General features: G+C 44.0%; 1 protein-coding gene across 2 annotated transcripts; it reads left to right on the plus strand.

Annotated features, from left to right (window-relative positions):
• Positions 1 to 1,981: 1,981 nt before the first annotated feature.
• RMND5A (required for meiotic nuclear division 5 homolog A) lies at positions 1,982 to 25,994 on the plus strand. 2 transcript variants are annotated; one of them, XM_033169304.1, is made up of 10 exons: positions 1,982 to 2,173; positions 8,825 to 8,967; positions 14,148 to 14,282; positions 14,470 to 14,570; positions 17,055 to 17,221; positions 18,133 to 18,143; positions 19,643 to 19,797; positions 23,044 to 23,146; positions 23,981 to 24,135; positions 25,045 to 25,994. In XM_033169304.1, the coding sequence occupies exons 1-10, from the start codon at positions 2,032 to 2,034 to the stop codon at positions 25,106 to 25,108; spliced, it is 1,176 nt and encodes a 391-aa protein (XP_033025195.1). In that variant the 5' UTR covers positions 1,982 to 2,031; the 3' UTR covers positions 25,109 to 25,994. The 2 variants fall into 2 exon arrangements, with proteins under 2 accessions (XP_033025195.1, XP_033025194.1); XM_033169303.1 differs by lacking the exons at positions 18,133 to 18,143; positions 23,044 to 23,146; positions 23,981 to 24,135; positions 25,045 to 25,994 and having other exon boundaries at positions 1,983 to 2,173; positions 19,634 to 19,730.
• Positions 25,995 to 27,539: the final 1,545 nt, after the last annotated feature.

Raw genomic sequence — 27,539 nt, forward strand, 5'->3', positions numbered from 1 at the left:
TCAGGCAGAAAAGCAGGATACAGATATTTTAGATTTTATTTAGAGTCCTGAGAACTTAAGCTACAGGTTTTGACTCAGATGACTGGGGTAGCCCAACAGCAATATCAAGTTCTGTGGATCAACCTGCCAGGTGCAGGTGTAGCTGGTTTACCTGTGCAAAGAAGTGCTCACACAAGTAGTCTTCAGACTGCAATCCTATACATACATTACTAGGGAGGAACACTAGGAAAAGTTATAAGTAAGTTGGTTTAGGATTTAATCAAACCTTGTGAGAATTTTCACAGAGGAGAATCAAAGGTGTTGGCTTCTTCTGCAATGGTAAAAATAAAAATAAAGTTTGCATCCCTTGCCAATCCTGATTTTGCCTCCAGTCGATATTCCTCACATCAGTTTAGATGCCAGGCCAAAATGTTTCTCTGTTGCCAGGTCTTTAGCCGATTGAACATTTTGTGGGCTCTTGAATGTGTTTTTGGGAAGGATGTTAATAGTTTGTTGGTTATGTTATTATGTATTTTCATTTTGTATTTTTATGTTGTGATGTGCCCTGCGATCTTCTGATGAAGGGCGGTATACTAATTTAAGGAATAATAAAAAATAATAACAGTCCCCTTTTGCCATGACAGCATGTAAAGAATAAAAAGAAGATAAGTCTTTGCAAGCATTTCTTAAGATTTATACATTTGTAAAAACAACAAAGGAAGAGTCGGAAACTACTGAACAACAACGAAATTAGGAGCTCGTTGGGCAGCTAGGAGTCCCAGACGCAGAACCAGCAGGTTTAATATAACTCACAGAAAAACAAATAAGGGGGAACCACGTGATGACCTATACATAGCCGACGCGCGACGGAAGTTGGAGCCATGGCAGGAGGACCCGAAAACGCTATTTCCGCTTTCCCTATCTGTTTACTTATGACATCTCATGGTAAACAAGCCCCCCTCCTCCTCCTCTCCCCACCCTCCAAAAGGGGTACCCGTACTGCCCGGTTCGCCTGTTCAAATAGGTCGCTTTCATACAGGCCCTACCCAACCTGTGTTTATGCAGAAATGACAAAATGCTCGTTTATAAGTGTCAAGAAGGCTTCTTAGAGTAACGACAGTCTGAGGTGTCTTAAGGTGCTGCCTGAACGCACCTCGACTGCTTTCAAACGGTAAAAATAATAGACATAATAAAGCAGACTTACACAGACCTAATTTCGGAGTTCCCTTTAGCGCTTTTTTTTTTTTTGTTTCGCTGAGACGGAAGTGACAGTTGTCGATAAAAAAGCAGAGAACGCTGCACACACACAGAGTTCTATATACAGTTCTCTGCTTTTTATCGACAACTGTCACTTCCGTCTCAGCGAAACAAAAAAAAAAAAAGCGCTAAAGGGAACTCCGAAATTAGGTCTGTGTAAGTCTGCTTTATTATGTCTATATATCCAAACCGACATATCCCTTCCCCACCCCCAACTTGGAATAAGACGTACATTAGAAAGCGCGAATTCCTGTCTTTCCGGGCAGCGCTTTGAAGGAGCGAGGAAGAGCCTGGCGGCTCATTTTTCTCCGCTGGGCTCTTATTGAGCTGCCACTTCCGCCTCGGGAAGACCAAGCGAAGGAACCCAGCAAGTTTCACCCTCGAGCCATTCCCGTCCGTGTGGCGCGCGCGCGAGAGCTACTATGCACCATTTCCTACATCTACGCGCGCGCAAGCCTTACCCAACCACGCGGGCGCCCCTCGAGGACCCCGCTTTGGCTGACTCGAGCAATTGCCTGCGCCGCAGCTCTAACCTTCCGTCGGGGAGGACCCCCCCCCCTCTCCTCCTCCCCTGGTCCGTCCCGCGCGCTGCCTGCAAAAACAACAAGCCAGCCCGTCTCCCTCCCTCCCTCCCTCCCTCCCTCCCTCACACGGCGCAGGTTCTCCTTGGCCCGGTCGGTGGGGCCGCCGCCGCCGTCGTCGTCCGGTGGGGCGGGAGGGCAGCTGAGGGCGAAGGCCAGGCAGCAGGGGCCTGGGTTGGCGGGTCGGCCGGCCGGGCGTCGGTCGGAAGAGGCGATGGACCAGTGCGTGACGGTGGAGCGCGAGCTGGAGAAGGTGCTGCAGAAGTTCTCGGGCTACGGGCAGCTGTGCGAGCGGAGCCTGGAGGAGCTGATCCAGTACGTGGCGGGGCTGCGCCGGGAGATCCTCCAGAGCGAGAGTATGTCCGTAAGAACGAGGCGTTTGCGCCCAACCTCCGGCAAAGAGCCTTTTTCTCTTAAGCAGCAGACTGGCAGGCAGGAATCCGGCAGGTGAAGCTTTCCTTAAACCCTCCCCCCCCCAATCCCACTGAAACTGAATTTCGACTCCCTTTGAGGAAAGTGCGTGCCGCACAGGAGAGTTTCCCGACACCGCTTTGGGCGCTTTGTTGTTGTTGTTATTATTGGGGGGGGGGAATCTTACATTACAGTGCCGGATTTACTTATAAGCTAAACAAGCTATAGGGCCCCACTCTCTTAGGGTCCCCCCCAAAAAAATTTAAAGGAAAAACAACAACCTGGATGTACATTTCCTAAATATAAGATAAAAAGCAAATAAAATAAAACCTACATACGGCAACAGTGTTTTGTGTTGTGTATGGACCTATTAGGTCCATAAATTACAATGCAGCGTATATTCAACACAAAACAACAGCGACAATTTGTTGTTGACAAAGGGCAGCTGGGCATATAAAGGGCCCCATTAGCTTCAGTAGCTTAGGGCCTCATCAGACCTAAATTCGGCCCTGCTCACATATCATGCGAGGGGAAAGAAACCCTATAAGTCTACTTGAAGGAAAGCTTCCAACTGCTGGATTTCTGGGTGTATTTGGTTTTTGGGGGGGGGGTATGTGCCAAATGGGGAAGGAATACCCAGCGTGAAGGAAAGCTTCCAACTGTGGGATTTCTGGGTGTATTTGTTTTTTGGGGGGAAATATGTGCCAAATTGTTGGGGAGGGGGATACCGGTACCCTACGACTCTACGTGAAGGAAAACTTCAACTGCCAGGCTGTTAAGAAAACTGGTAACTCCGTGCCTGTCTCAGTTTCCCTTCCCACCGCCTCACAATATCACTTGTATCCTCGTCTGGTCATCTTTTGTGTACTCTGCCACATGTTTTGAGACACCATTCAGTTCCCTATGATCTGGCTTGTTTCCCAGATGGGTATGTGGGGTGTTAGGGGAGTGGTAGTACGTTTGGTGGGGCAGACGTTTTGCTCCCTCTGAGGTAGTTTGTTCACCTTTGGTCGCTACCCTGCACTCAGTTCTCACCTGTGGCTCCTAGAAAACGTCAGCATTTCACAGCGATCACACCCCAGGAACGGATTCAACTGGTCAACTTAACCAGGTGAGGGTAGCTCGTGGGTCTCGAACCCTTGGTGAGTTAGGGACTTCCCCAACATGCGAAGACAGGCGCCTGCAGATTGAGCGGACGAGACCAATAGTGGGTCCAACGTTCAAGAAAGTGGTTTCTGCATGTGCTGTAGAGGGAAGTGAGGGGCAGATGGCTTGTCAACTTATGAAAGTAGCCCTTCTAGGAGAAGAAATACTCTTACCCTAAACCTCCACTGCCTTGCGGGACATCTTTGGGAGAAGAGAAGGCTAAGGAGTAAACCCTACACAAATCTGGAGTGGAATCCCTAAGACAGTTGGATGGTGCCTTGTATGCCTCCTTCCGGCAACTCCTGCAGCCAAGCTGGTGCCAAATGTATTGCTCTGCTTTTCTTTGGAGCACATCAGTAAAGGCCAAGAGGGGGGTCTTGTCGACTTCACCACTGGAGGCACACTCCATTGTCTCTTGAGAGAGACGGATGCCAGCAACGGCAATAACTAATAACTAATTGAAGACACATTATTATTATTTTGTCCCCTGAGAACGGTATGCTCAATGTGGCCTTAGTTTCCCTGTGTCAAAGGGCCGGGGTCTGTTACAGAGGGTGTTTTTATGTTCTCTTCCTATACCTCTTGTCTTCCTGCTGGGCTGGCTTGCTTGCTTGGTTGGTTGTGTGGAACATACAGTTTGTCAAATTTAGTAACTAGAGAGGAAGGATCTCTTTCTCCCTTCTCTGCACCCCCTCCCCAAAGGTTGCGAGAGAGAGAGAGAGAGAGAGAGAGAGAGGTTCAGAAACGGACATGACAAACCCTGTAGTATTAATTTGCCAGGATGTGATTCATGGGTCTGATGAGCATCGTCTGACAAATTCTGCACTCTTGCCATCAGCTACTTTACCTGAAGGGCCACTTTGAGAAGTGCGTATGGGGTGGTGTCCCTGCACCTCAACTTCCAGTTGCTTGTTTGCACTTGGTAATTTTTCTTATATGCATCTCTTGTTGGGTCTTTCACCTTCAGTCTGTCTGCTGTCAGCTACCAGCACCTGTTCTGCATAAAGATTTAGATGAATTTGAAAAGGCAGTGGCGAGACTGACTTTCCTCCTTTGGCTACAGTTGTTCATACAGTCGTACCTTGTGTTGCGTTCGCTGCGGGTTGCAAACGGCACGGGTCGCACATGCGCAGACACGTCAAATGACGTCATGCGCAGACGCGCTGAATTGCGACCCCGCGCGAGCACAGAAGCGGACTGCTCAGGATGCGAACGGGGCTTTGGAACGGATCCTATTCGCATCTAGAGGTACCACTGTATTTACTTACTTAACAACAACAAGTTCATAAAAACATACCACAGCAGAATAGTATAAAAAATCCAACCAAACAATAACATGAGAAGTTAAAAATAAGTTAAAAACAAAAAGAAATTAATATCAAACGCCAGTAGACCATTGTAGGGAATGTATTCTTAATTGCCTGCATAGGCTTGGTGGAATAGTTTTCCGTAGGTATTTAAAAGTTGGCACAGAAGGCACCCACTGAATCCCTATTCTCATTGTGTTCCACAAGACTTGGGCCAATGACACTGAAAACTTGACTTCTCCTTGTTGCCAAACGAGCCTCACCAACTTGGGGAATTGAAAGAGATGATGTGGACAAAACTACTGCTGTATTTTGGGAAATGATTTTCTAACAACTATAATTAAGTAACTAACTAACTATCAGCATGGCTTTCTTGTATTATATGGAGGAGGAGTTTTCCCTCTTCCCAGATGCGAGTGCTTGGCTTTGTTACTGACTGAGCAAAAAGAGCTACAGATTAAGCTAACTTAATTTGCTTACAGAGTTTTGAAAGATAAAGGGCTTTAGTTTTGAGATGCAGGAGACGATGTTTAGTTTTGACACCTCAGGACTGGGCAGTGATTAATCTATCCTGCCCTCCTTGGCCTCTTGTAATGAGTAAAAAAAAAGGAAGCCTTAATCTATTTCCACATCGGCAGGTAAGTTTACCCTTTCCCACTGAGTAATAATGGCATTAGTCATTGGTGGCTCCTAAATGAACATCCCAGAGAGCAAATGTAAACAAAGTTTACAATAACAAGTTTGCTGACTTTCCTGTAACTGCGGTCTAATGTGCAACTGATGTGTGCGCGTGCACACAGAGTCTGTTGAAATGATGAGACCATCTGTGTAATTCTGTGCCAGATTTCAGTGAGGCCATTTAGGAGTAAGCATTTTATTTGGAAATAATGTTTTTATTGGCACTTCCCCCCCAAGTAAATGTGTTTAGATTGGGATTAAGCTAGATGCTTATTGAAAAAGGAACGTCTAGAAGTTATTATTGAAGGCTGATGAGAGACCTCACAACTTGGAACTGGATCATAATGTGACTCGCAAATGTTGGAGCGTGGGTAGGCAAACTAAGGCCCGGGAGCCGGAGCCGGCCCAGTCGCCTTCTAAATCCGGCCCGCGGACGGTACGGGAATCAGCATGTTTTACATGAGTAGAATGTGCCCTTTTATTTAAAATGCATCTCTGGGTTATTTGTGGGGCATAGGAATTCATTCATCCCCCCCAAATATATATACGGTAGTCCGGCCCCCCACAAGGTCTGAGGGACAGTGGACCGGCCCCCTGCTGAAAACGTTTGCTGATCCCTGAGAGTACAACCTGCATAGTGCACACATCTGAAAGTCCCCATATGGATACCTGAAGGAGTGCAGATGACATTCTCACAAGGGGCAGGAATTGCATGGTGGCACCAGTTTTATGAATGGCCAGTTCCATGTTGGGGCTGTTGACATAACCCATGCTGTTTCCATTGTTGAAAGCTGGGAGCTGTGGTCATTTGACACAAAGAGACTAGTGAGTCACGGGGCATTTAGACATCTGAACAAAGGATAAATCTCAATGAGGCTTGTATATTTTTGTAGCTAAATGAGAAGATAGAGGGAATTATTTATCCAGTATCCCAGTAAATTTAAAGGCAGGTACTGCATCTTGATTGGACAGTGGAACATAGTTCTGTGTTTATGTGGCAGAGAAAACAGTTAATGGGAATGGTTTGCTACAGCATGGAAGTGGCTCTTCTGAAGCGGTAAACATGGAGATGAATAAGATCTGGTGGACCAGTTTCTCCTTCCCTCTTTCCAAATAGCAGACTGGATGCTAGAGCACTTGAGATTCTTCTAGCTTCTGTAGTACTCTGACTAGCTTAGCGCCATAGTTTTCCATAATTAACATTAATTTTTTGTTTTTTTTTGCAAGTTTCAGAAACTATTGTGCCTTGAGGTTTTAAAACGGAGGGTAGAGTTCGAGAAGCGAATGCTGTTCTTTATTTTAGAGAGGAGGTAAACAAAGCCTGCCTTCTCCTGGGATGCACTATATGCCAAGGGACTGCTCAGTCTGACACAGCTTCTGCAGATACTTGAGCCTGCAGTGTTTCTACTGGCCTCGCCAGAGAGAAGAGACCCAGGGATTAAAAAAGGGGTGAAGTCTCCAATTCTTCCCTAATGTGCATCAAGGCAAGTGGCAGCTGTTCTTCTGAACTGAGCCTGCGTGTTTCTCTCGAGAAGCACTTACTGTACCTTGGTGTGTGCCTTGCTGTGCAGACAAATGGAAGTTGGTAGCACAGTCGTGAATGACTCTGGGGTTGCGCCGCTCATCTCGCTTTACTGGCCGAGGAAGCCGACAGTTTGTCCGCAGACAGTTTTTCCGGGTCATGTGGCCAGCATGACTAAGCTGCTTCTGGCAAACCAGAGCAGCGCACGGAAACGCTGTTTACCTTCCCGACGGAGCGGTACCTATTTATCTACTTGCACTTTGACGTGCTTTTGAACTGCTAGGTTGGCAGGAGCTGGGAACAAGCAACGGGAGCTCACCCCGTCGCGGGGAATCGAACCGCCGACCTTCTGCTCGGCAAACCCTAGGCACAGCACCACCCGCGTCCCATATGGGATAAATTGGGTTTCATACACTCATATCTCTGATTTTCGGAGGATGCAGCTGGTATTTCCCCTACGAAACATTGTGTGGCTTCCCTCTCTCTCTGAGTTAGGTGTTTTGAGAACTGTAAATGTCATATTAGCCTAAGATTCCAAATGCAGTGGACCCTCCGGATACGAACATTGGAACCTCCGTTTTTGAATGCCTTGGCTGCCAAACAATTCGGAAGCCGAACAGCGAAAACCCAGAAGTGAATGCTTCTGTTTTCAAACACACCTAAGAAGTCGAACAGCTTCCATGGTGCATTTTTCCATTTTCACCATTCACTTTGCCGACAGCCCTTTGATTTTTGGTTTTCGGACGGATTTCCAGAATGGATTGTGTTCGAAAACTGAGGTTCCACTGTATTCACTCTTGCTTTAGCTTAAATTGCCCCAGTGTGGTTCTGCTAAATGTAATTTTTCTAATTAAAGGCAGAATTGCCATTGGGTTTTTGTGCTATATCTGGGTAAATCTGTCAGAATTACAGGTAACTGAATGCTGTGTGGAATACTTCCTTGCCAAGAGAAAAGACTGGTGCCTTGTTCTTCGTTAGACCTCAGCAGCTTGAACGTGCTGCTAAGCTATCCTGAATTGCAGATAGTCTGTCATCACAAAAAATACCTCTGCTTTGTTTCCATGAAGAAACACAACTGATCTAGGGGTCTGCATGTGGTCTTCTGCACCCACCTTCACACGACTCTCTTTTTTCTCGTCATCAGATGTAATGGGTATTTGGGAACGAGTAACCCTGATGGATATTTCTCAGTTAGTGAAAACCGGGCAGGACCTCTCGGAGATGAAACAGAGGTTTCTTAACTGTCTACAAAATTCTTCCAGAGTGACCCAGCCCAGTTTGCATCTCTCTTTGGTCTTTTCAAGTCTTGAGAGGGTTGAAACGAATGGAGGGAATTTAAAGAGGTCTGCAGAAGCAGGGCGTTTGCCTCTATAGAGATTCAGATGCTGGATAGAATCTCATAACATTGTATGTAGCTGCTGTGCCTTGTCACAGTGTACACTTGACAAGGCCGCTTTGCGAGAACTGCTTTTCCAGGTAAGCAACCATTTAGCGATAATCTGAAATAATACACTGAGTACAAGGCTGCGATGAAGCTGGCTTCAAATTATGATTGTACGTATTTCCCTCCCCCCTCGAATATAACTTGCTGTGCATACTATAAATTATGCTGGCCAATCCCGCAGGAATAACATTTCTGGACACCAGAGGTGGGGGGGGGTGTATGGCCTCTCAGGTGCTGTTCGACTCTCCCTTCAGCACCAGCCAGTGTGGCTAATGGTCGGGGATGATTGGAGCTATAGTCCAGCAACATCTGAAGGGGCACAGATTTTTCACCCCACCAGTGTCTCCTGTAATCGATTTTGAAACTGCTTACGACTTTTCAGAAGCGAAATTAAATGACGGTGCTTGGGCCCTTTGACTGCAGAAATTTCATTTCTCAGGGAATTAGTGTTTCTTGCTCATAATGCAGTTAATTCTTTGTTTTCTTCCCTTCTGTCTAGATCAAGATGGAGATCTGTCGGGGACGATATCACTTGTTATGACCCAGTGCTGCAAGCGAATAAAGGACACCGTTCAGAAATTGGCCTCAGATCATAAAGACATTCACAGTAGTGTTTCCCGTGTTGGGAAAGCTATTGACAAGGTATTCAGAGCATTCGTTTGGTTGTATCTCAATGCTTGGTTGTTGTTTTTAAAAACTTTGCATGTTTAAAATTTATTGTGAGTCAGCACTGCAGACTCCCCAGACTTTTACAGAGATGAAGGATCTCTGGCCTTGCAGATGTTGTGAGACTCCCAACTCTCATCAGCCCCAGCTACATAGCCCAGGGTCAGGGATGATGTAAGTTGTTATTTAACAGCATCTGAAAGGCCACAGTTTCCCCATCCCTCCTGTAGGTTGTTTTCAAGAAAGCTCAGTGGATGTTTATATATTTCTGTATGCAAAACCATATCCCCCAGTTTGGACCCTGTCAAAAACCAAGTGAAATAAAGAGCCCAGAAGTAAAATGTAGCCTTCACATTGAAAACTGGCCCTCTGCAAAATACAGGTGAAACTCGAAAAATTAGAATATCGTGGAAAGGTTCATTTCTTTCAGTGATTCAACTTAAAAGGTGAAACTAATATATGAGATAGACTCATGACATGCAAAGCGAGATATGTCAAGCCTTTATTTGTATAATTGTGATGATTATGGCACACAGCTGATGAGAACCCCAAATTAACAATTTCAACTTTGGGGTTTTCATCACCTGTACGCCATAATCATCACAATTATAACAAACAAAAGCTTGACATATCTCGCTTTGCATGTCATGAGCCTATCTCATATATTAAACTCCAGTAGCTAATGAAAACAATTGCTTACATAAATAGACTTTTCCACGATATTCTAATTTTTCGAGTTTCACCTGTAGATTGCCACTGTAGATATTAGATTAAGACTAATGCAGCAAAATATTTAGTGCTGGGTACGTTGACGCCAACATCAAAAAAACTAAGATCATGGCCACTGGTCCCATCACCTCCTAGCAAATAGAAGGGGAAGAAATGGAGGCAGTGAGAGATTTTACTTTCTTGGGCTCCATGATCACTGCAGGTGGTGACAGCAGTCCTGAAATTAAAAGACGCCTGCTTCTTGGGAGAAAAGCAATGACAAACCTAGACAGCATCTTAAAAAGCAGAGACATCACCTTGCCGACAAAGGTCCGTATAGTTAAAGCTATGGTTTTCCCAGCAGTAATGTATGGAAGTGAGAGCTGGACCATAAAGAAGGCTGATCACCGAAGAATTGATGCTTTTGAATTATGGTGCTGGAGGAGACTCTTGAGAGTCCCATGGACTGCAAAAAGATCAAACTTATCCATCCTTAAAGAAATCAGCCCTGAGTGCTCATTGGAAGGACAGATCCTGAAGTTGAGGCTCCAGTACTTTGGCCACCTCATGATAAGAGAAGACTCCCTGGAAAAGACCCTGATGTTGGGAAAGATGGAGGGCACAAGGAGAAGGGGACAACAGAGGATGAGAGGATTGGACAGTGTTCTCAAAGCGACTGGCATGAGTTTGGCAAACTGCGGGAGGCAGTGGAGGATAGGGGTGCCTGGCGTGCTCTGGTCCATGGGGTCATGAAGAGTCGGACACAACTGAACGACTGAACAACAACAACAACGTTGACACCAGAGTGTTTTAAATTTATCTAGAACCATATTCTAACTTGGACCTCCTTCCAAAAGGTGCAGCTACTGGGCCTTTGCCAAAGGTGATGTGTTAGATCTGCTTGGGACTCCATACCTGGCCAGCAAATCACCCACAGGAAATATGCCTAGCACCGTTTTTATAAGGAGGTCCAAGTTAGAATTAATATGGTCCTAGATAAATTTCTGGTGACAGAAGATGTGAATGTCTTAATAGGCCATGTTACCTGTACAGGAGTAGCTAGAGGAAGAACAGGGGAGAGGGTACTATTGATGATTGCCAGTGCTGGAAGATTATTCGCTTTACTATCTTGGAACCCATCAAACACGGACGAATATGTGCAAGACCTACATTTGGCAACTCATGAGCAGATTCTAACAAGCAGAAAACGTAAGAGGAATTTCACAGTTTTGAAGCTCTTTACGGAATAATGTATCGTGCCCAATAGAATTGGCATCATGCATAATGGAACATTGCCCTTTGGTTTATTGTAAAGGGCCCAATTAAAAATGCTGGTTATGTCCTTTAAAGCCCTAAACTGGGTTGGGATCAGGGATCAGGCTACCTGCGAGCACCTTCTCCCATATGAGCATGTCTGCTTACTGAGATCTTCTGGAGAGCCTCTCTATCTTACTCTGCCAGCCTCTGAATTGCATTTGTCTGATGCAGGGCAGGGTCTTCTCTGTAGCTGCAGCAAAGCTTTAGAACTTCTTTCCTAGAGAGGTCCATCTCACCTCCTCATTTCTAGCCTTCTGATGGCAATCTAGCCAGCTGGCTAAGCTTTCAATCTGAAAATTCAGCCGTCTCCTAGTTTTTATTTGATCTTTGTTCCCTGTCATTTTACCGTCTTACTTTATTTTTACTGTGCGGTTTGAGCATTTTTATGGAAAAGCTGGATAGCATTGTTTTAAAAGTGATAAAAACCCTTCCTGTTTTTAATCTTTAGCACAGTGACTGGATGTTAGGGAGTTTCCTAAACCGATAAGCACTTAAGAGGCAGTGTCTGGGTTACTGCCTTTAATTATGAGTTGTCAATGCAAGCAAATTTTGGAACAGAAGAAGCTGCCTGAGTCAGTGGTTTGGCCCATCTAGGTCAGTATTGCCTACACTGACTGGCAGTGCCTTTCCAAGGTTTCAGGCCAAGGGACAGTGAGCTATCATCCTTCTCCAATTTCCCCTGATTTTCACATGACCAGGCGGGAACAACCCCTGGGATAATCTTGCATCGCATATCTCTTGAGATGATGTGCGTCCCCCACACCTTGCTTGCTTTCCCCCCATTTGCACAAAGCACCAAGCAGGTGATGTCATGCACAGCATGAATGTTAATGCCACCTTACCTTTAGCCAGTGCTAAACAGGACAGTTCACAGGATCAAACTACAAGAGATGGGAGTCTTTGTTATCATGGGAGAAGAAATTTCAGCCCATAAACCTGTTCTGGCAAGGCATAGCCCCCCCCCCCAATGCCTTCATAAGAGTAGACCATTCCCAATGTGTTCAGAGAGGCAATTTAACCTAGTTTTGATTCCTTGGGACAACCCCCCCCCCCAGTTTTTAAAGAAATTATTGTCTCTAAATAGGGGTTTTCCTTTGTGGTCCATTATTCAGGCTATAAATACACGTTGTGTAACTAAAACATTTCTTGGCCTTGCATGTAACTCACCTGTCAAGCTGCACTTGTCTATTATCCTAGTTCCTGTGTCCTACAGAGTGGTCTTATGGTCCTACTGTGCCAGCAGCTGCTATATTGGTTATGCTAGCGTAACATAATCAAGATCCTATGCACTTTAAGCAGCAAGGCAGGCAGTAAAACAAAACCACTTTCTGCAAGAAATAATGCAGCCCCAGCCTTCGTGATAATCCCACCACCCAGTGATTCTGCCATTGCATGCATGCCAGTGGCATCCCATGTTATCTGTATATTTATTATTATTATTATTATTATGCTCATTAAGTGAGTCCTCTGGGTAGTTTGCAACATTATTAAAATACAAAATACAACTTTTTTTGAAAAGGAACCAGCCAATGCACACAACAGTTGAATGCACCCCAAATACAATCATATCCAAGCACATCTACGAAGCACAGTTTAGCAGTCAAGAGACACAGCACTCTCCCTAGTGCACATGAGCCCAGCAACTGCCACCCAGAGCTCCCTCCAGACAGAGTCTGCAACAAACATTGGCAAGCCTGCAAAGAACCGCTCTTTTTGCAGACAAATAGGTGGAGCCATACAGCAAGGGAAGGACAGACATTCTTGTCGCAGCAGCGTCCAGTTCATTCCAGAGCTCGTGGCTAGAGTATCAATGTCCTGCGGAAAAAGTGCACTTGGTAGAACACTCCTGTTGATGCCTATGTGGAGGAAAAAAGGCTTTTTGCCAGGGAGCCAGCCTCATGTACAAGGAAGAGCAGGAATCACAACGGTTATTACATAGGCTCCAGAACCAGGACTCGTATGGTAGCACAGTGAGGGGAAGACACTCTTTGGGGGGCTGGTTCAAGCCCTGCCATGGGGAAACGTTGACACAAATTACCTCTTGGCTGACAACAGTGATAGAATCCCCTCAATTCCTCAAATATGCCAAATGTGTTAAAAGGTAGAGCAAGCAGTGGCCATACCTCCTTGCCACATGGAGCAGGTCCCTAGCCACAGTCATGGAGAGGAGAATACGACTTGCCAGGCGTTCTGCAATCCCAGTTCAGAGCCCTGATGGGGTGCGTGTGTGTGCAAATTGCCCTCTCCGACCTCATCCCATCAGTCATCCCATCAGCAAGTCACCTGATTGGAATCCCGATCAGCTGATAGTCAATCTCCTACCATGCTAAAGCTTAAATACAAGGCCGCTTTTATCTGATTTGCTAGATGTTTATGTCATTGCTCTGCTCTGGTGGCTTATTTATGATTTTATAGATTAGATTCGCGTTTTGGGGAGCTTACTGTACACCACTCTGATACCTTAGCTGAAGGACAGCCTAAAGAAACGTTTAAAGCAACCTTCTACAAGCTGACGGGACTTCCATCCTTATGCACAATAACTTCATATTCTGATTGAATATGTGTTGCATTACCTTCTGGTAATAAAAACTACACCCTTTCCTATCTTTAATTTCTTAAAATTTGTAAATATAGAATGTATTAAGGGTTACCAGAAAGAAACAAAATGGAGCCAGTGTGGTGTAGTGGTTAAGAGCAGTAGACTTGTAATCTGGGGAACCGGGTTCGTGTCTCCACTCCTCCACATGCAGCTGCTGGGTGACCTTGGGCTAGTCACACTTCTCTGAAGTCTCTCAGCCCCACTCACCTCACAGAGTGTTTGTTGTGGGGGAGGAAGGGAAAGGAGAATGTGAGCCGCTTTGAGACTCCCTTTGGGTAGTGAAAAGCGGGATATCAAATCCAAACTCCTCCTCCTCCTCCTCCTCCTCTTCTTCTTCTTCTTCTTCTTCTTCTTCTTCTTCTTCTTCTATAATGGACGTAATGTCTTAAAAGACAAGAAGAAGCGAGGCAAGGCAGTTCAGATATGGGCAAAAGCACTTCTGAGTGGAGATTTATATATTTTGCCTAATGCAAAAATAAAAACGTAAGAGCTTGTTTTTCTCTGGAACTGATTGTCACTTTTTCCTTCACAGAATTTTGACTCTGACATCAGCAGTGTGGGAATAGATGGATGCTGGCAGGCTGATAGCCAGCGGATTCTGAATGAGGTGATGGTAGAACACTTTTTCCGGCAAGGAATGCTAGATGTAGCTGAGGAACTTTGCCAGGTAATTGCAGCTAGAATTCCTCATTCCTGGGAAGCAAAATAATTTTTTTCACCTATTGTTTTAGTTGAATTTCCGGGCAACTGTGAAGTATTCATCTCACGTTCTAATGGTGTCTGCGGACACGAAAACACCGTTTCCCCATCTTTAAAAATAACTAAGGAATGTGTGATATGATCTTGTTTTTTAGGAGTCTGGACTTTCGATAGACCAAAGTCAAAAGCAGCCGTTTGTGGAGCTCAACCGAATATTGGAAGCACTTAAAGTTAGAGTTTTGAGACCTGCGTTAGAGTGAGTTACTCACCTGCTTTGGAAATATTCGGATAAAACGCCACTAAAGTCTCTCATTTTAACAAATGCTGGGGATTCTCAAGGGAAAGGGTGTTCACTAAACGCGTTCCAGCTCGGCTGAGATCCCAAAACTCAAATGGGGCTTGCCTGCAGCAGGAATTGTCCAACATCAGGGTGGGTCCATGTTCCACAGGAATTGGCTGCTCTCAGGTGAGGCAGACGTTGTGCCCACAATGGCGAGGAACCAACAGAGTTCCCAAATGGTGTGACCAGCTTGTTAGGTGCCTGAGCTGAGCCCATCATCTGAGAGCTAACACTAATTTAAAGTGACAGAGCCTGCTTTAGACTTGTGTCCTCGTATGTTTTTTTATAGCATCTTGGGAACTGCAGTTTGTTAAGGGAAGTTGAGAGTTGTTAGGAAACCTCTATTCCTCTCTCAGGGCTACAATTCAGAGATGTAGTAGTAGTCGTTATTATTTATTGAATTTGTATACTGCCCTATACCCAGAGGTCTCGGGATGGCTCACAGAGTTCCCTGGAAAGAGGGATTGATTGAAAATGCGCAGATTTAATGGGTGATATGCCCCTAATTCATCAAGTAGTCCCATTGAAATCTATGAAGCTAAGTTCTGTGGTTTCAGTAGGCCTGCTCTGAGAATGACTTAACACCGAATATCACCAATTAACTCTGTGCGTTTGCATAATGCAGCTTGATTTGAACACCTATTTGCATCAAACTAAGTTACTGAAAAATTGATAAAATACAAGCAGAGTGGTTTTAGGTTTTACCTCTGATTAATCAGCTGATGAGTTGCCCTTCATAACTTTATGTCAGCTTTGTTACATTGTTTTGAGCTGCCATGCTCATGTAAAGTTAAGCGGCCTGATATAAGAGACCCATATATCTGTCTGTCTCTCCATCTCGCACACACATACAAAGTTTGAAAATAGGATACATGGATTTATCAATCCTTATGCTTTTTCATTTGTGAGTGACACTGTTTCTCTTTGGCCAGAGTGGTTTTTCTTTTTAATTATCTGGGTCAGTGGTAGCCAAAATCGTAAATGTTGCTAGACAACAACTCCCATCATCCCTGACCATAGGCCATGCTGGCTGGGGCTGATGGAAAGTGGAGTCCAAGAAAATCTGGAGGGCACTATCTGATCTAGGTATTTGCCAGTTTCAAGAGTTTTCATTTCTCCAGAGTTTCCAGGAAAATGAAATGTCTGAATAAATATACATTATTGAAGGAAGGTGGTGGCCTGCCCACATTCAGGGCTGTTAATACAGACAAGGAAAATTATTGTGTTCATTTGTATATATTTAATAAAAGTGTAAACATCAGCAATAATGAAAATGTGTACCAGGAAATCTCCTGTTTCTCGAGCTTTAAACAAAAGAGTGAAGTAGAAATATTTATTTGCTTGCAAGTGTTAACTATATCTGTCTTTTCCGTTACCGATCAGCATATATAGGGCAGTATATAAATTCAATAAATAATAATAATAATTTTTCTTCACCCGCGACTTCATTTTTCAGAGTTGGTTGTGGTCCACAGCCCATGCTCCCACACACATATATGGAAATAAGTTCCCTTGAAATTTGTATAACTTGCCTTCAAATCCCGAATGTAATTCTAGGAAGTCACAGCAATCCAATCTCTGCAATCGCTGGCCTTTAACCACTGCTCCAAAGAAACAGTGCATTGAAAACAGTCTTCAGGATGTGTGACAAACTGTATTAATGTTTACTCAATAAGCTGAATGGAACATTTAGAACAGCTAATTGCAGGTTATTAGCCAGCGTAATTTTTCATGGGTTAACAAAATACAAGTGGGGAAATATTTATTTGTAACTATTGCAAATAAATCTACACAAGTTACTAGTCCATAAAATGTTTTTCTAACTCCTTTCCCCACATGCAAGTCACTTTGGCACATCAGTAGCCGAGAGGTGGGAACCTCATATTCTTCCAGTTTATGGAAACCTCCCTGCCTGGTTGCCTAGAGATAATTCATACCTGGTACGGGAATGTAGGTGAGTGGCTGTTTACAAGCCAGAGGCGGTTCTTTACAATCCTGATCCCAATTGCAACTGATGACACTCAGCTGCCCTCAGGGTTTCTTCCTCCCAGGAACTGCTTAGCCACAGCTCCTCGGAAATGATCTGCCAGTTTTTTAACTGCAAATTTCAGTGCAAGACAATGAATGACTTCTGTGACCAGAGACGAAAAGGTAGTGCTCAAGCCAACCAAACTGAAAAGGAGCTGGTGGTATTAAAAAAAAAACAGTCGTGGTATTCTGTTTCTAGCTTGAACCCGCCCCCTGCCCCCATTGGTAGTATGTTAAAAGTTCCTACAGGGAAAGTGTTGTGAATGTACATTGAAACACCCAGAGGGAAAAGGTTGAATTGATAAACAGTGTTCCTATTAAGGCAAATCTGCTCTTTTTTCCCCTTTCCCCTTTTGTTCCATTATATCTTAGGTGGGCTGTATCAAACAGAGAAATGCTTATGGCACAGAACAGCTCTTTAGAATTTAAGCTACACAGATTATATTTTATTAGTTTATTAATGGGCGGAACTACAAACCAGAGAGAAGCGTTGCAATACGCTAAAAACTTTCAGCCATTTGCTCTAAACCATCAGAAAGGTAAGCTGCATTAAATGCACCCCAGAGACCTGAGTTTGTATTTGTAGGCTAAGAATGGTTATAGTACTGAATTTACAATGTGCACTTCCTATCTTCATATATTTTGATTATCCTTTTCGGAGTGTTTATCTACTAACTATAGGCACACTTGTCCATCCCTTCAAAAAAGGCAAAAATGAGATACCAAAAGCCCTTCCTCAACAGCTTCTATTGTTTATAAAATCCTCCCGCTGAAATATTTCCGAGGGTCCAAAGAGCTGCTTTTAAGCAAGCCAAGAACCACTGGGAATGTCCCCCTGCTCCCCGTTTGCAATACCACAAGTTTATTTTGGAACTCTCTTCTGTTTTGGAATCATTTTTCCATGCGCCAGGACAGAAAGGTGCTGTTCAAGAAACACAAATACAAACAACCCTTTGGCGCACGGATGTTAAGTCGTTGTTTAGATCCCAACCCGGGGGCTCATAATTCTTGTGATTTTTTGGGGTATGAATTTGATCACTGCCACCAGGGTGTTCAGGCTTTAAAATATGAAAATAATCTTGAACTGTTTATATGAATTAGGACACAATCCAGCCATTTTTATAGTCCTGCCAACCTAGTAGTTCGAGAGCACGTCAAAGTGCAAGTAGATAAATAGGTACCGCTCCAGCAGGAAGGTAAACGGCGTTTCCGTGCGCTGCTCTGGTTCGCCAGAAGCGGCTTAGTCATGCTGGCCACGTGACCTGGAAGCTGTACGCCGGCTCCCTCGGCCAGTAAAGCGAGATGAGCGCCGCACCACAGAGTCGTCCGCAACCGGACCTAACGGTCAGGGATCCCTTTACCTTTACCTAACCATCCAGGGGTCCCTTTACCTTTATATGCATTTGTTAATCCCTTTTTAAGTAGACTGCAAACTTTTCTGTAAATCTAGAAGTCTCTGTGGTTGGCGTTTTCAAAATGGCCATATCATGCCACTGGTTAATTCTGTCTTGGTTCTGATGTGTTTTGAACAGTTACAGCATTGGCTGCCAACATTTTTGGCTAAAGGGGCACATTGGGAACTTTGAGAAGGTGCTGAGGGCACTTTTTTAAAATATTTTTTAAAAGGCTGCCGCCAGTGATGTAACCTAACGCAAAACAGCTGCCACCTCCGAAAGAGCAAGCCAACTTCATAACCCATAGTTTGAAGTTGCCTTGTTTCAAACAAACCTGCTCCTGGGATTATTCTCAGTGTATTGGGTTCAGGGTGAAACAATAAGTGGTGGTTAATCAAAAATGAAAGCAAAAGCTTTTGAGCTCTTCCTCTGTCCACACCAGGGGGCAACCTAAACGGCTACCCAGAGAGTTCACAGATTTTGAATGTAGGTAGTCCAACCCATTTTACAAGCACACACTACTAAAGCAATGGGTAGGCAAACTAAGGCCGGGGGCCGGATCGCCTTCTAAATCCGGCCCGCGGACAGTCCAGGAAAATGCATGTTTTAACATGAGTAGAATGTGTCCTTTTATTTAAAATGCACCTCTGGGTTATTTGTGGGGCCTGCCTGGTGTTTTTACATGAGTAGAATGTGGTGCTTTTATTTAAATGCATCTCTGGGTTATTTGTGGGGCATAGGAATTCATTCATTTCCCCCCACAAAAAGAATATAGTCTGCCCCCTCCCCAAGGTCTGAGGGACAGTGGACTGGCCCCCTGCTGAAAAAGTTTGCCGACTCCTGTAAAGGCACAGAACCAGAATCAATGGCTTCTTTCAAATGCCATGATAAACTACGGTTGGTTATTGTAAGGTTCTCAGTAGTTGCTCATGAGTAACCAGTCGAAGTCCGCTGCTTCTTTCAAAGTTTTTTATATTGTGCAAGCTATATAAAGTGCAAAGCATCAAAACCACGTCCGTCTCATCCTTCCTCAGAATCTGGGAATGTCCCCTTCCGGTTCTTGCCCCAGCACAAGAGGCGCGGGATGCGGAACCCCCTCCTTCCATCCCTGCGCCTGGCTCCTCTGCGCAAGTGGGGAGACGGAAGGGGCGCGACACCCTCTGCGTCCTGAGGTGCCGGGTCTCTCGGACCATCCCAGAGCCCTGGTCCGCACTTCCCTGGACTCCCCCCTCCTCCCCACTCAAGGTCTCACTGCTGCTCCCGCTGGACGAAGAGGAATTGCTGACGAGGGGGTTGCGGGGGGCTCTCTATACTCTGAAAGCCCTTGCACCACTCTGCGCTGGATCGGGGACGTTCCCTGACAGTTCTTTACAGTTGTAATAACGTGACTTCCTTTCTGAATTGCCAATTATTATATTCTCATTCATATATTCTCTCCCTCTCTGTATGTATCTTCAGGTTGTGCATATTGTGCTAAGCATACGATTATTTTCCCCGACATATATATATATATGAATAATGGAATACATAAACTACTGCTCTTCTGACTTTCCGCAGATATTCAAGTTTAATGGGAAGCTTAGTGTACCGAGGCAAGGAATCGAAAATTCTCCCTATGTCCATTTGCTGGATGCAAATCAGTGGGCGGACATCTGCGACATCTTTACAAGGGATGCCTGCGCTCTGCTGGGACTCTCGGTTGAATCGCCTCTTAGCGTTAGGTATGGCTGCTTTCGTGCTAGATACATTTTAAGGATTTGGCTATCCAAACCTCCCCTGGTCGTTGGCATCTTAGGACTACAGATTTCCTAAAGTCCTTCCAAGGAGATAGAACTGGAAAATATACTTAAAACATAATGTGGCACCTGGAAATGGTTTCCTCCAGCAGCGATTCACATTGAGCTTGGTGGATTTTTCTTTCAGACAAACTGCAGCATTGAATACAGAGATTTCTTCCACGTACCGTATTTTTCCGTGTATAAGATGCCCCCCCCATGTATCGGACGCCGGCTATTTTGGGGGACTCTAAGAAAACGGGGGGAGATGGCACAGAGCTGTTGAGCTTTTTTTATGGTTGGGGGGGGTTACCCAGGGTTACTGAACTATTGTTAGGGGGTATTGCCGAAAATCGCTCACCAGCACGCGGCACCAAATCTGCCTCTCGTCTGTCACCTCGCCGGCAGAAGCTGCCAATCACCCACCAAATTGCTGCACCGCCAGCCAATCAACACCTGCCATTGATGCAGCAGCCAATAATACGCACAATAGCCGCTCACAGCTGCGGAAGCAACCAATCAAACGTCCACCCTATGCACTATCCATGTATAAGGCGGCCCTCACTTTTTTAGCATAATTTTTAAAGAAAAACACCTTGTCTTATACACAGAAAAGTACAGTACTTCCTTCAATGCTGCTTTCCTTCTTGTATTTGGATAAGCATGTAAATCCTCTTCTACAAATCAACGACTGTAAATCTGTAGGTAGCCTTGGGGAAGCAAATATCCCCACCTTGGCCCCCTATCTCCAGTGTTGGGAAGGGAATGGTGATGGCCGGTCTGCCTTACGGGGCTGTTGTAAGGTTTGCTGAAATTATAGAATCATAGGATTGTGGAGTTGAAAGGGACCCTGGGGGTCATCTAATCCAACCCCCCTGCAATGCAGGAATACTAAAGCAAACGCACACCAAACGTAACCAGCTGAATGCATTTACCAAATGTAACCAGCTGAATGCTAGCACCTTTGGTCATTATAATCATGATCTTGTTGAACAATAATATGAAGTCTGTACCACTGAAGAAGCCCATATGGGCGGAACAGGATGACTATTCCGGGAATCCTTGTTTGAAACTTGTGGCATTACAACAACTTGTGCACACCTGTTGACCTTTTGAAGATTCATGTGGAACCTGAAAAACTTTATCAAACCTTCCTTTGCACCTGTTGGCTCTCTATATATACAGGAAACACTAAGGCGGCTATGACTTTTGAATTAGTCCACTGGGATTGCATCCACTTGGTTGCTCTTATTTGTTGTTCTTCATTATTATTATATTATATATTTTTGGCTACACATTTTGTAGTGGTCAATATTTATTTGCAAATGCATTCAGCTGGTTACGTTTGGTGTGTGTTTGCTTATGTATTTACGTAACCGTGGTATACTGTTGGTTGGAATGCTGAAGCATTCATGACAGATGGTCTTCCAACCTCTGCTTAAAAACCTCCAAGGTGAAGGTTAAAAACCCATAGGTAAATGCTATAGGTAAAGCCACTTTGAGAGTTTAGAAGGAGAAACATGACATAATTGTTAATACAAAGAGTTGTGGGAGTAAGCCCAGTTTACCTCTGCTTCTGAGTAGACAGGCCTGGATTACTCTGTAAAGCTTTCTTGGGCTCAGAGAAGCACCTTTGTGGTTCTTTAGCTCCTGAATATAGTTAAGCTGCCCTGATAGCTTGACTGAATGGGAAGGCTATAAAATACACAACAAACCAAATGAAGCAATACTGAAAGGTTAATAATAATAATAACAACAACAACAACACAACAACAACAACAACACAACAATTTATTATTTGTACCCGCCATCTGGCTGGGTCCCCCAGCCACTCTGGGTGGCCTCCAACAGATATTAAAATACATTAAAATATCACAGGTTAAAAACTTCCCTAAACAGGGCTACCTTCAGGTATTTTCTGAATGTCAGATAGTTATTATCTCTTTGTACCTCTGCTGGGAGGGCGTTCCACAGGGCGGGGCCGCCACTACCGAGAAGGCCCTCTGCCTGGTTCTCTGTAGCTTTGCTTCTCGCAGTGAGGGAACCGACAGAAGGCCCTCGGCGCTGGATCTCAGTGTCGGGCTGAACAATGGGGGTGGAGACGCTCCTTCAGGTATACAGGAGAGTCTTCACTTCAGGTATTTGTAGAGTCTTCACTTCTTTCTGAACAAAAGTTATATTTTACTAAACTGGTACTGTATAGAGAGATCAGGTACAGCATACCCCAAAATAAGAACCAGCACCACCAGGGGGAGTTGTTGCATTTAGCATGAAGAAAAACCCAACGCTTTTAGAAGTTCATTTTGTCAGTTCAGGAGGAAAACAGCAGCAAGACACGTGGGCTGGCGATGCCTTTTAATGTTAACCACGTCAAATTAACAAGAAATAGTATTGGGGTCCTGTGCTCACCACCATGCTCGGAGTTAATTGCTGGACTAAATGAAAACCAATTGTGAATGTGCTTTTCCAGTGGTTTCTAACCAATGCTATTCTCTGTCTTTCGTATACTTCTGGACTATTTCAAAGGCTAGTTTATGGCTTGAGAGGGCTGCCGGCAGTCTATATAGACCTGCCTTCACCAGTACTCTTTGCCTAGAAGTGCGAGTTTTTGTGATGCCCAAATAGTCAGCTTATGCAAAGGGTGCTGGAAACCACTGTCACAGAAGTGAGTTCCGTGACGTTTTCTGACCCCATCCTTGGCATCTTGCATATACAGTACCGTGTGGCTCTCTTTGAGCTTATTGGCACTAAAAAAGTTGCCCATGTTTCTACACACACAAACTATTGTACATACATAGTTTATGTGTCTAGATTCAGGTAGGAGCCGTTTGGTCTGACACAGTCGAAATAAATAAAAAAATTAAAAATAAATTTCCATTAGCACCTTAGAGGACCAGCTAAGTTGTTTCTGGGTATAAGCTTTCGTGTGCATGCACGAAATGTGTGTGCTGTGTATCTGAAGAAGTGTGCATGCACACGAAAGCTTATACCCAGAACAAACTTAGTTGGTCTCTAAGGGCATTAAAAAAATTTTTTATATATAGTTCATGTGTGTAAATAAGGCACATGTGCTAGTCCTTGACATTTTATTCTTCAAAACATGAGCCTATCCCCCCTTACTGTTGAAATAAAAATGTGAAAGTATTCCTCTTAAGGCAATGTTTGACATTAAAATATTGTTCTGTTCCCCAGCTTTTCAGCAGGTTGTGTCGCATTGCCAGCCCTAATTAATATAAAAGCTGTGATTGAACAGAGACAGTGTACTGGGGTTTGGAATCAGAAAGATGAACTACCGGTGAGTAGCTTTGTGTGTCCAGAATATCATACAGTTATTGCAACAACTTTGTTCACCGACGAAAGCAAGCTAAGCATTTCTTTCATATGCAGTGCGGTGATGTTAATTCACTCATAAGGAATGTTTTGAGCTCTTGGGAGTAACTTGCTGATTAATAAATAATAATAACAAAGTATTCCTGTGATAAGAAGTTTTTCTAAGTTGTTTCTAGCAGTGTGATGGAGTCCTTGTAATTTATTTATTTATATCGTGAAATTTATATACCGCTTGATTGTTAAAAAAACACGCCCCCCCAAAAGCCCCCAGCCCTCAAAAGTGGAACTCTCCGCTACTGCCATGCATCTATGACAGTGATGGCCAAACTTGACCCTCCAGCTGTGTTGGGACTACAGTTCCCATCATCCCTGACCACTGGTCCTGTTAGCTAGGGATGATGGGAGTTGTAGTCCCAAAACAGCTGGAGGACCAGGTTTGGCCATCATTGACTATGATGAAGAAGTCTTTTATAATACTGTAAGACTTCCCTCCAATACTTGATTGGGATTTTAATTTTGGCAGGGCAACATGGAACAGCTATGGATATTCCCAGTGAAGATGCTCATAGGTAGCTAGTGTAAGCCAGTGATATAAATGAAATTAGAAATGCTGGTGTGAATTTTAATCTGTTTTAATATTTTAACTTTTTGCATATTTTAAAGTATTGTATTTTTTTCTTGATTATTTTTCCTTTTTATCCTCTTTGAGGTTTTTTTCTTTCTTTTTGCAGTCAAGCAGTGTATGGATTTTATTGAATAAGCATAAACTAGGTGGTGACAATGTTTTGCCTTCGTACAGATCGAAGTGGACCTTGGTAAAAAGTGTTGGTATCATTCAATATTTGCCTGTCCCATCCTTCGTCAGCAAACAACAGACAATAACCCACCTATGAAGTTGGTTTGCGGTCATATTATATCGAGAGATGCTCTAAATAAAATGTTTAATGGCAGCAAGTAAGTACACTTCTTACTTATTTGAGAATGAATATGCAGTTTGGGAGATGAAGTATGGAATGGGCAGTATCTGGTTTTCAACTTCACAATATATAACCCGCTAAACATTGCAATATACCGGTGTATCATGATGTCTGAAACCAGGGTGGAACTATGTAGAGGGGAACATGGAATATGACAAAAATTAAATTTGCTACTGAACTTTCATACTCATAATTGCAAGATGGTTGGAAGCAAGTTTTACCTCTGGCATTTTTATAAGGTTACATTGCCTGATTTTTGTAGACCTCTAAGGAGACCTTAGATATTGGCTAGCTTGAGGAAGATGTCAGCCCACATCTGTGCGGCAGCTGTGGGCAAAGCAAATTCCACGCTAGGGACATAATACCATAACAGGGATATTCAAACCTGACATGCAACCGCGCTTGGAATGCTGTGTACATTTCTGGATGCCTCAGCCTCAAAAAAGGATATTCTAGAGCTAGCAGGTTCAGAAAAGGGCAACCAAAGTTATCAAAGGGGTGGAGCAACAGCCCAACGAGGAAAGGTTACAACATTTGGAGGTTTTTAAAGTTCAGAATAAAGCATTATAGAAATGTGTAGGACTATGCATGGAAATTGACTCCCACAAGAAGTAGCAATGTCCACCTGCTTGGATGACTTAAAGAGAGGAGTAGACAAATTCAGGACGATCATGTTCTGTCTCCATTGTAAGCCACAGAATGCTTCCGAACACCAGGTGCTGGGAGTTACTGAATGTTGCATTTAGGTTTTTTGTGAATTTCCCGCGGGAAACTGGTTGGCTATTGTGATGGCAGGATACCGAAGTTGGTGGGCCTTTAGCCTGATCCAGCAGGACTCTTCTTGCTCTTACGTTCTGCAACAAACTAACGTCTTCTTTGTTTTCAGATTAAAATGTCCCTATTGTCCCATGGAACAGAGCCCTGGAGATGCCAAACAGATATTCTTCTGAGGACACAATTTGCTATGTAGTTTTATCTGTGTGTTTTGGAAGACTGAAGCAGGCAAATGCTCCATTTTATGCTGTACAGGCCGAGGAGGACTCCCAAGTTTTGTATAAGCCTCATGCTCCAGAAATTTTTGCCACATTTAGTGCAGACATACAGATTGGAAAAAAAATCTGCAGAAGTAATATCTGTTATAGGGCTTCTACTCTTAACCTTGGTCTCCATATCTGATCAAGATACGACACCAGCAGTTGTCATTCAATGCAGGTTTTTGTACTTAATTGTATGGTGTCTTCTCTTTTTAAAAGCAGACATCAACCACAAGCATCATATAGGCCTAATATTTGCCCTGCTTTTATCACCCTGTTAGATGAACGTCGCCATAAAGAATGTGTGAGGAAAGTTTTTATTTCCTTAGTGTGTAAATAATTAAAAGAGAACTTTGGAAAAAGGTTTGATAAATTGAATAGTGGTTATAGACATACCTGTATTTCTGTTCTTACTGGTTTATCCCAACCCAAAGCTGTGATATTTTTTTTGTTGAGCGTTTTTCCCCCCTTCCAGCTTTTAAAACAGAACTCCAAATGAATGTGCTTATATAATATATATAAACTACACGAATATATAACAGAGTTCAAAACCATTTCTGATTTAGAAATCACTTCTGATTTCCTGACTGAGAGCTCTTTGTGTAGCTGCGAGTATTCAATAAATGTAACTCTGGACTGGAAAGAAGCGTTTGTCAATGGATACTTGCTCTCCAGCTTTTTTTAGTCTTATAACCTAAGCTTTGTACTTTACGTCAGTGTCATGTTGCTGTACAGTTTACTAGACATGATAAGCTACATTATTTATAAAGTTATCAGAACCAAATAAACTGTTGACAATGTTCATAGTTGAGATGGGGGAAAGAACATCTTCCAGTAATCATAAATAACTCTGTGGCTTGTTGATCACAGGATTGGGCCTCCATCCATTACTAACTAATATGTCTTCTGCAGTGAAGGGCATTGTGCTTGTGACTGTGCCCTGACAGCTAATATTACTTTTCTTCTTAAATTTGTTATGACAAAGGGTAAATCTAGGCGAGACACTTGACCTAGTTTGACTTTTATCCCTAGAGAATCCTGAGAATTGTATTCTGGGAGGGGAGGCACCAGGAGAGATGTCTAATGCGCGGAGTATTGTTGCCGGCTTACATTGTTCTGGATTCTCCTGGGAAAGCTACACTAGATTAACTAATACACGTTTCTACTACAGGTTATCCGAATGAATATGCACTTCTGAGCTTGATGCACACTGTGACAAATTTCTCGTGTGCATTTGTTACACTGTCCTGCGATAGGACAAAGGAGCTACCTGACAATAGATGAGATAATATTTATTTGCTGTGTGACTTAAAAGCAGGGCTGGCCCACCCGTTAGTCAAGGTGGGCCCTTTGCCTCGGGTCCTAGATTGGAGAGGCAGCGGAACAGTGCTCTGCAGCCCATCCATCACCGCTTCCACCCACCTGCAGAGATGTCTGGCAGGCTGACCACGGCTGCCACTACTACCATTGGCAAGCCAGCTGCCATCTCTGGCCCCGTGGCTGATGCCTAGGGCTCCGGGAGAGCGCTGCCACTTTGCCAATATGGTAAAGTAACAGTGGGGCTATTTGGGTTGCCTATGTTTGGATGCGAGGAAGGGTCCTGAAAGTGGGTGAGGTAACCCCAGAGAACACCTGCTTTTAAAGTGTCGGAATTATTACGGTAAAATTTCAGGCAGAATCACTGCTGCAAAAGCAGTAGCGTTTACAGGTGATCTCCAGGGCTCACTCCAAGGAAGGGCCTTCTGTTCCTCGGAGGAAGACAGGCAAGGTGACCCCAAAGGGAATTATGAGTCCCCATATGAAATACTAAGTAGGAAGTGGAGGCAGAGGAAGCCGACATATGAAGAGGTGGCATTGCTACATCATCTGCTTTGCTCGGGCGGCACAATGCTTTGTGCTGGGTCTGTTTCAAAGCACCGACAAAGCACCAAACTTTGGTTGGCTGCTAAGATATGAGAAATGCACTAGCACAATGCACTACACAGAAGAATGTTGAAAAAGATTTTTGTGTGCTTTTGGCTTTGGGCCCTAGCGAATGGTCAATACCATTACAGATACATTAAGGCAAGCTGATTTTACTCACGCAGACAAACCAGAGGAAGGAAAAGATGCCGCTGCGTTACCTTTTAATAAGCGACTTCTATCCATATTGCACTTCTAAGGGAAATGATAAAAATAAACGATGGCGATAATATTTTCTGTGCAGGTTTATAGTCTCAGTGAAATTGCTTTTAACATGGAAGGGAATTGCATATTTGTGAACCTCAGCAGACTAAATGCATTGTGTACTCAAAGTGATGTAAGACAACTGAAAACGGCAGCGTACGGTATATCCAAGTTGAATTGT

The sequence above is a fragment of the Lacerta agilis genome, chromosome 14 (genome assembly GCF_009819535.1).
Source record: "Lacerta agilis isolate rLacAgi1 chromosome 14, rLacAgi1.pri, whole genome shotgun sequence".
Classification (NCBI taxonomy): Eukaryota; Metazoa; Chordata; class Lepidosauria; order Squamata; family Lacertidae; genus Lacerta; species Lacerta agilis.

Bases quoted from the DNA above. Each gene is read 5' to 3' on its own strand.
- RMND5A (XM_033169304.1), top strand. From the start codon at position 2,032: ATGGACCAGTGCGTGACGGTGGAGCGCGAGCTGGAGAAGGTGCTGCAG. The intron at 8,968-14,147 runs GTATTCAGAGCA...TTTCCTTCACAG, and splicing joins TTGGGAAAGCTATTGACAAG to AATTTTGACTCTGACATCAG. The intron at 14,283-14,469 runs GTAATTGCAGCT...CTTGTTTTTTAG, and splicing joins TAGCTGAGGAACTTTGCCAG to GAGTCTGGACTTTCGATAGA.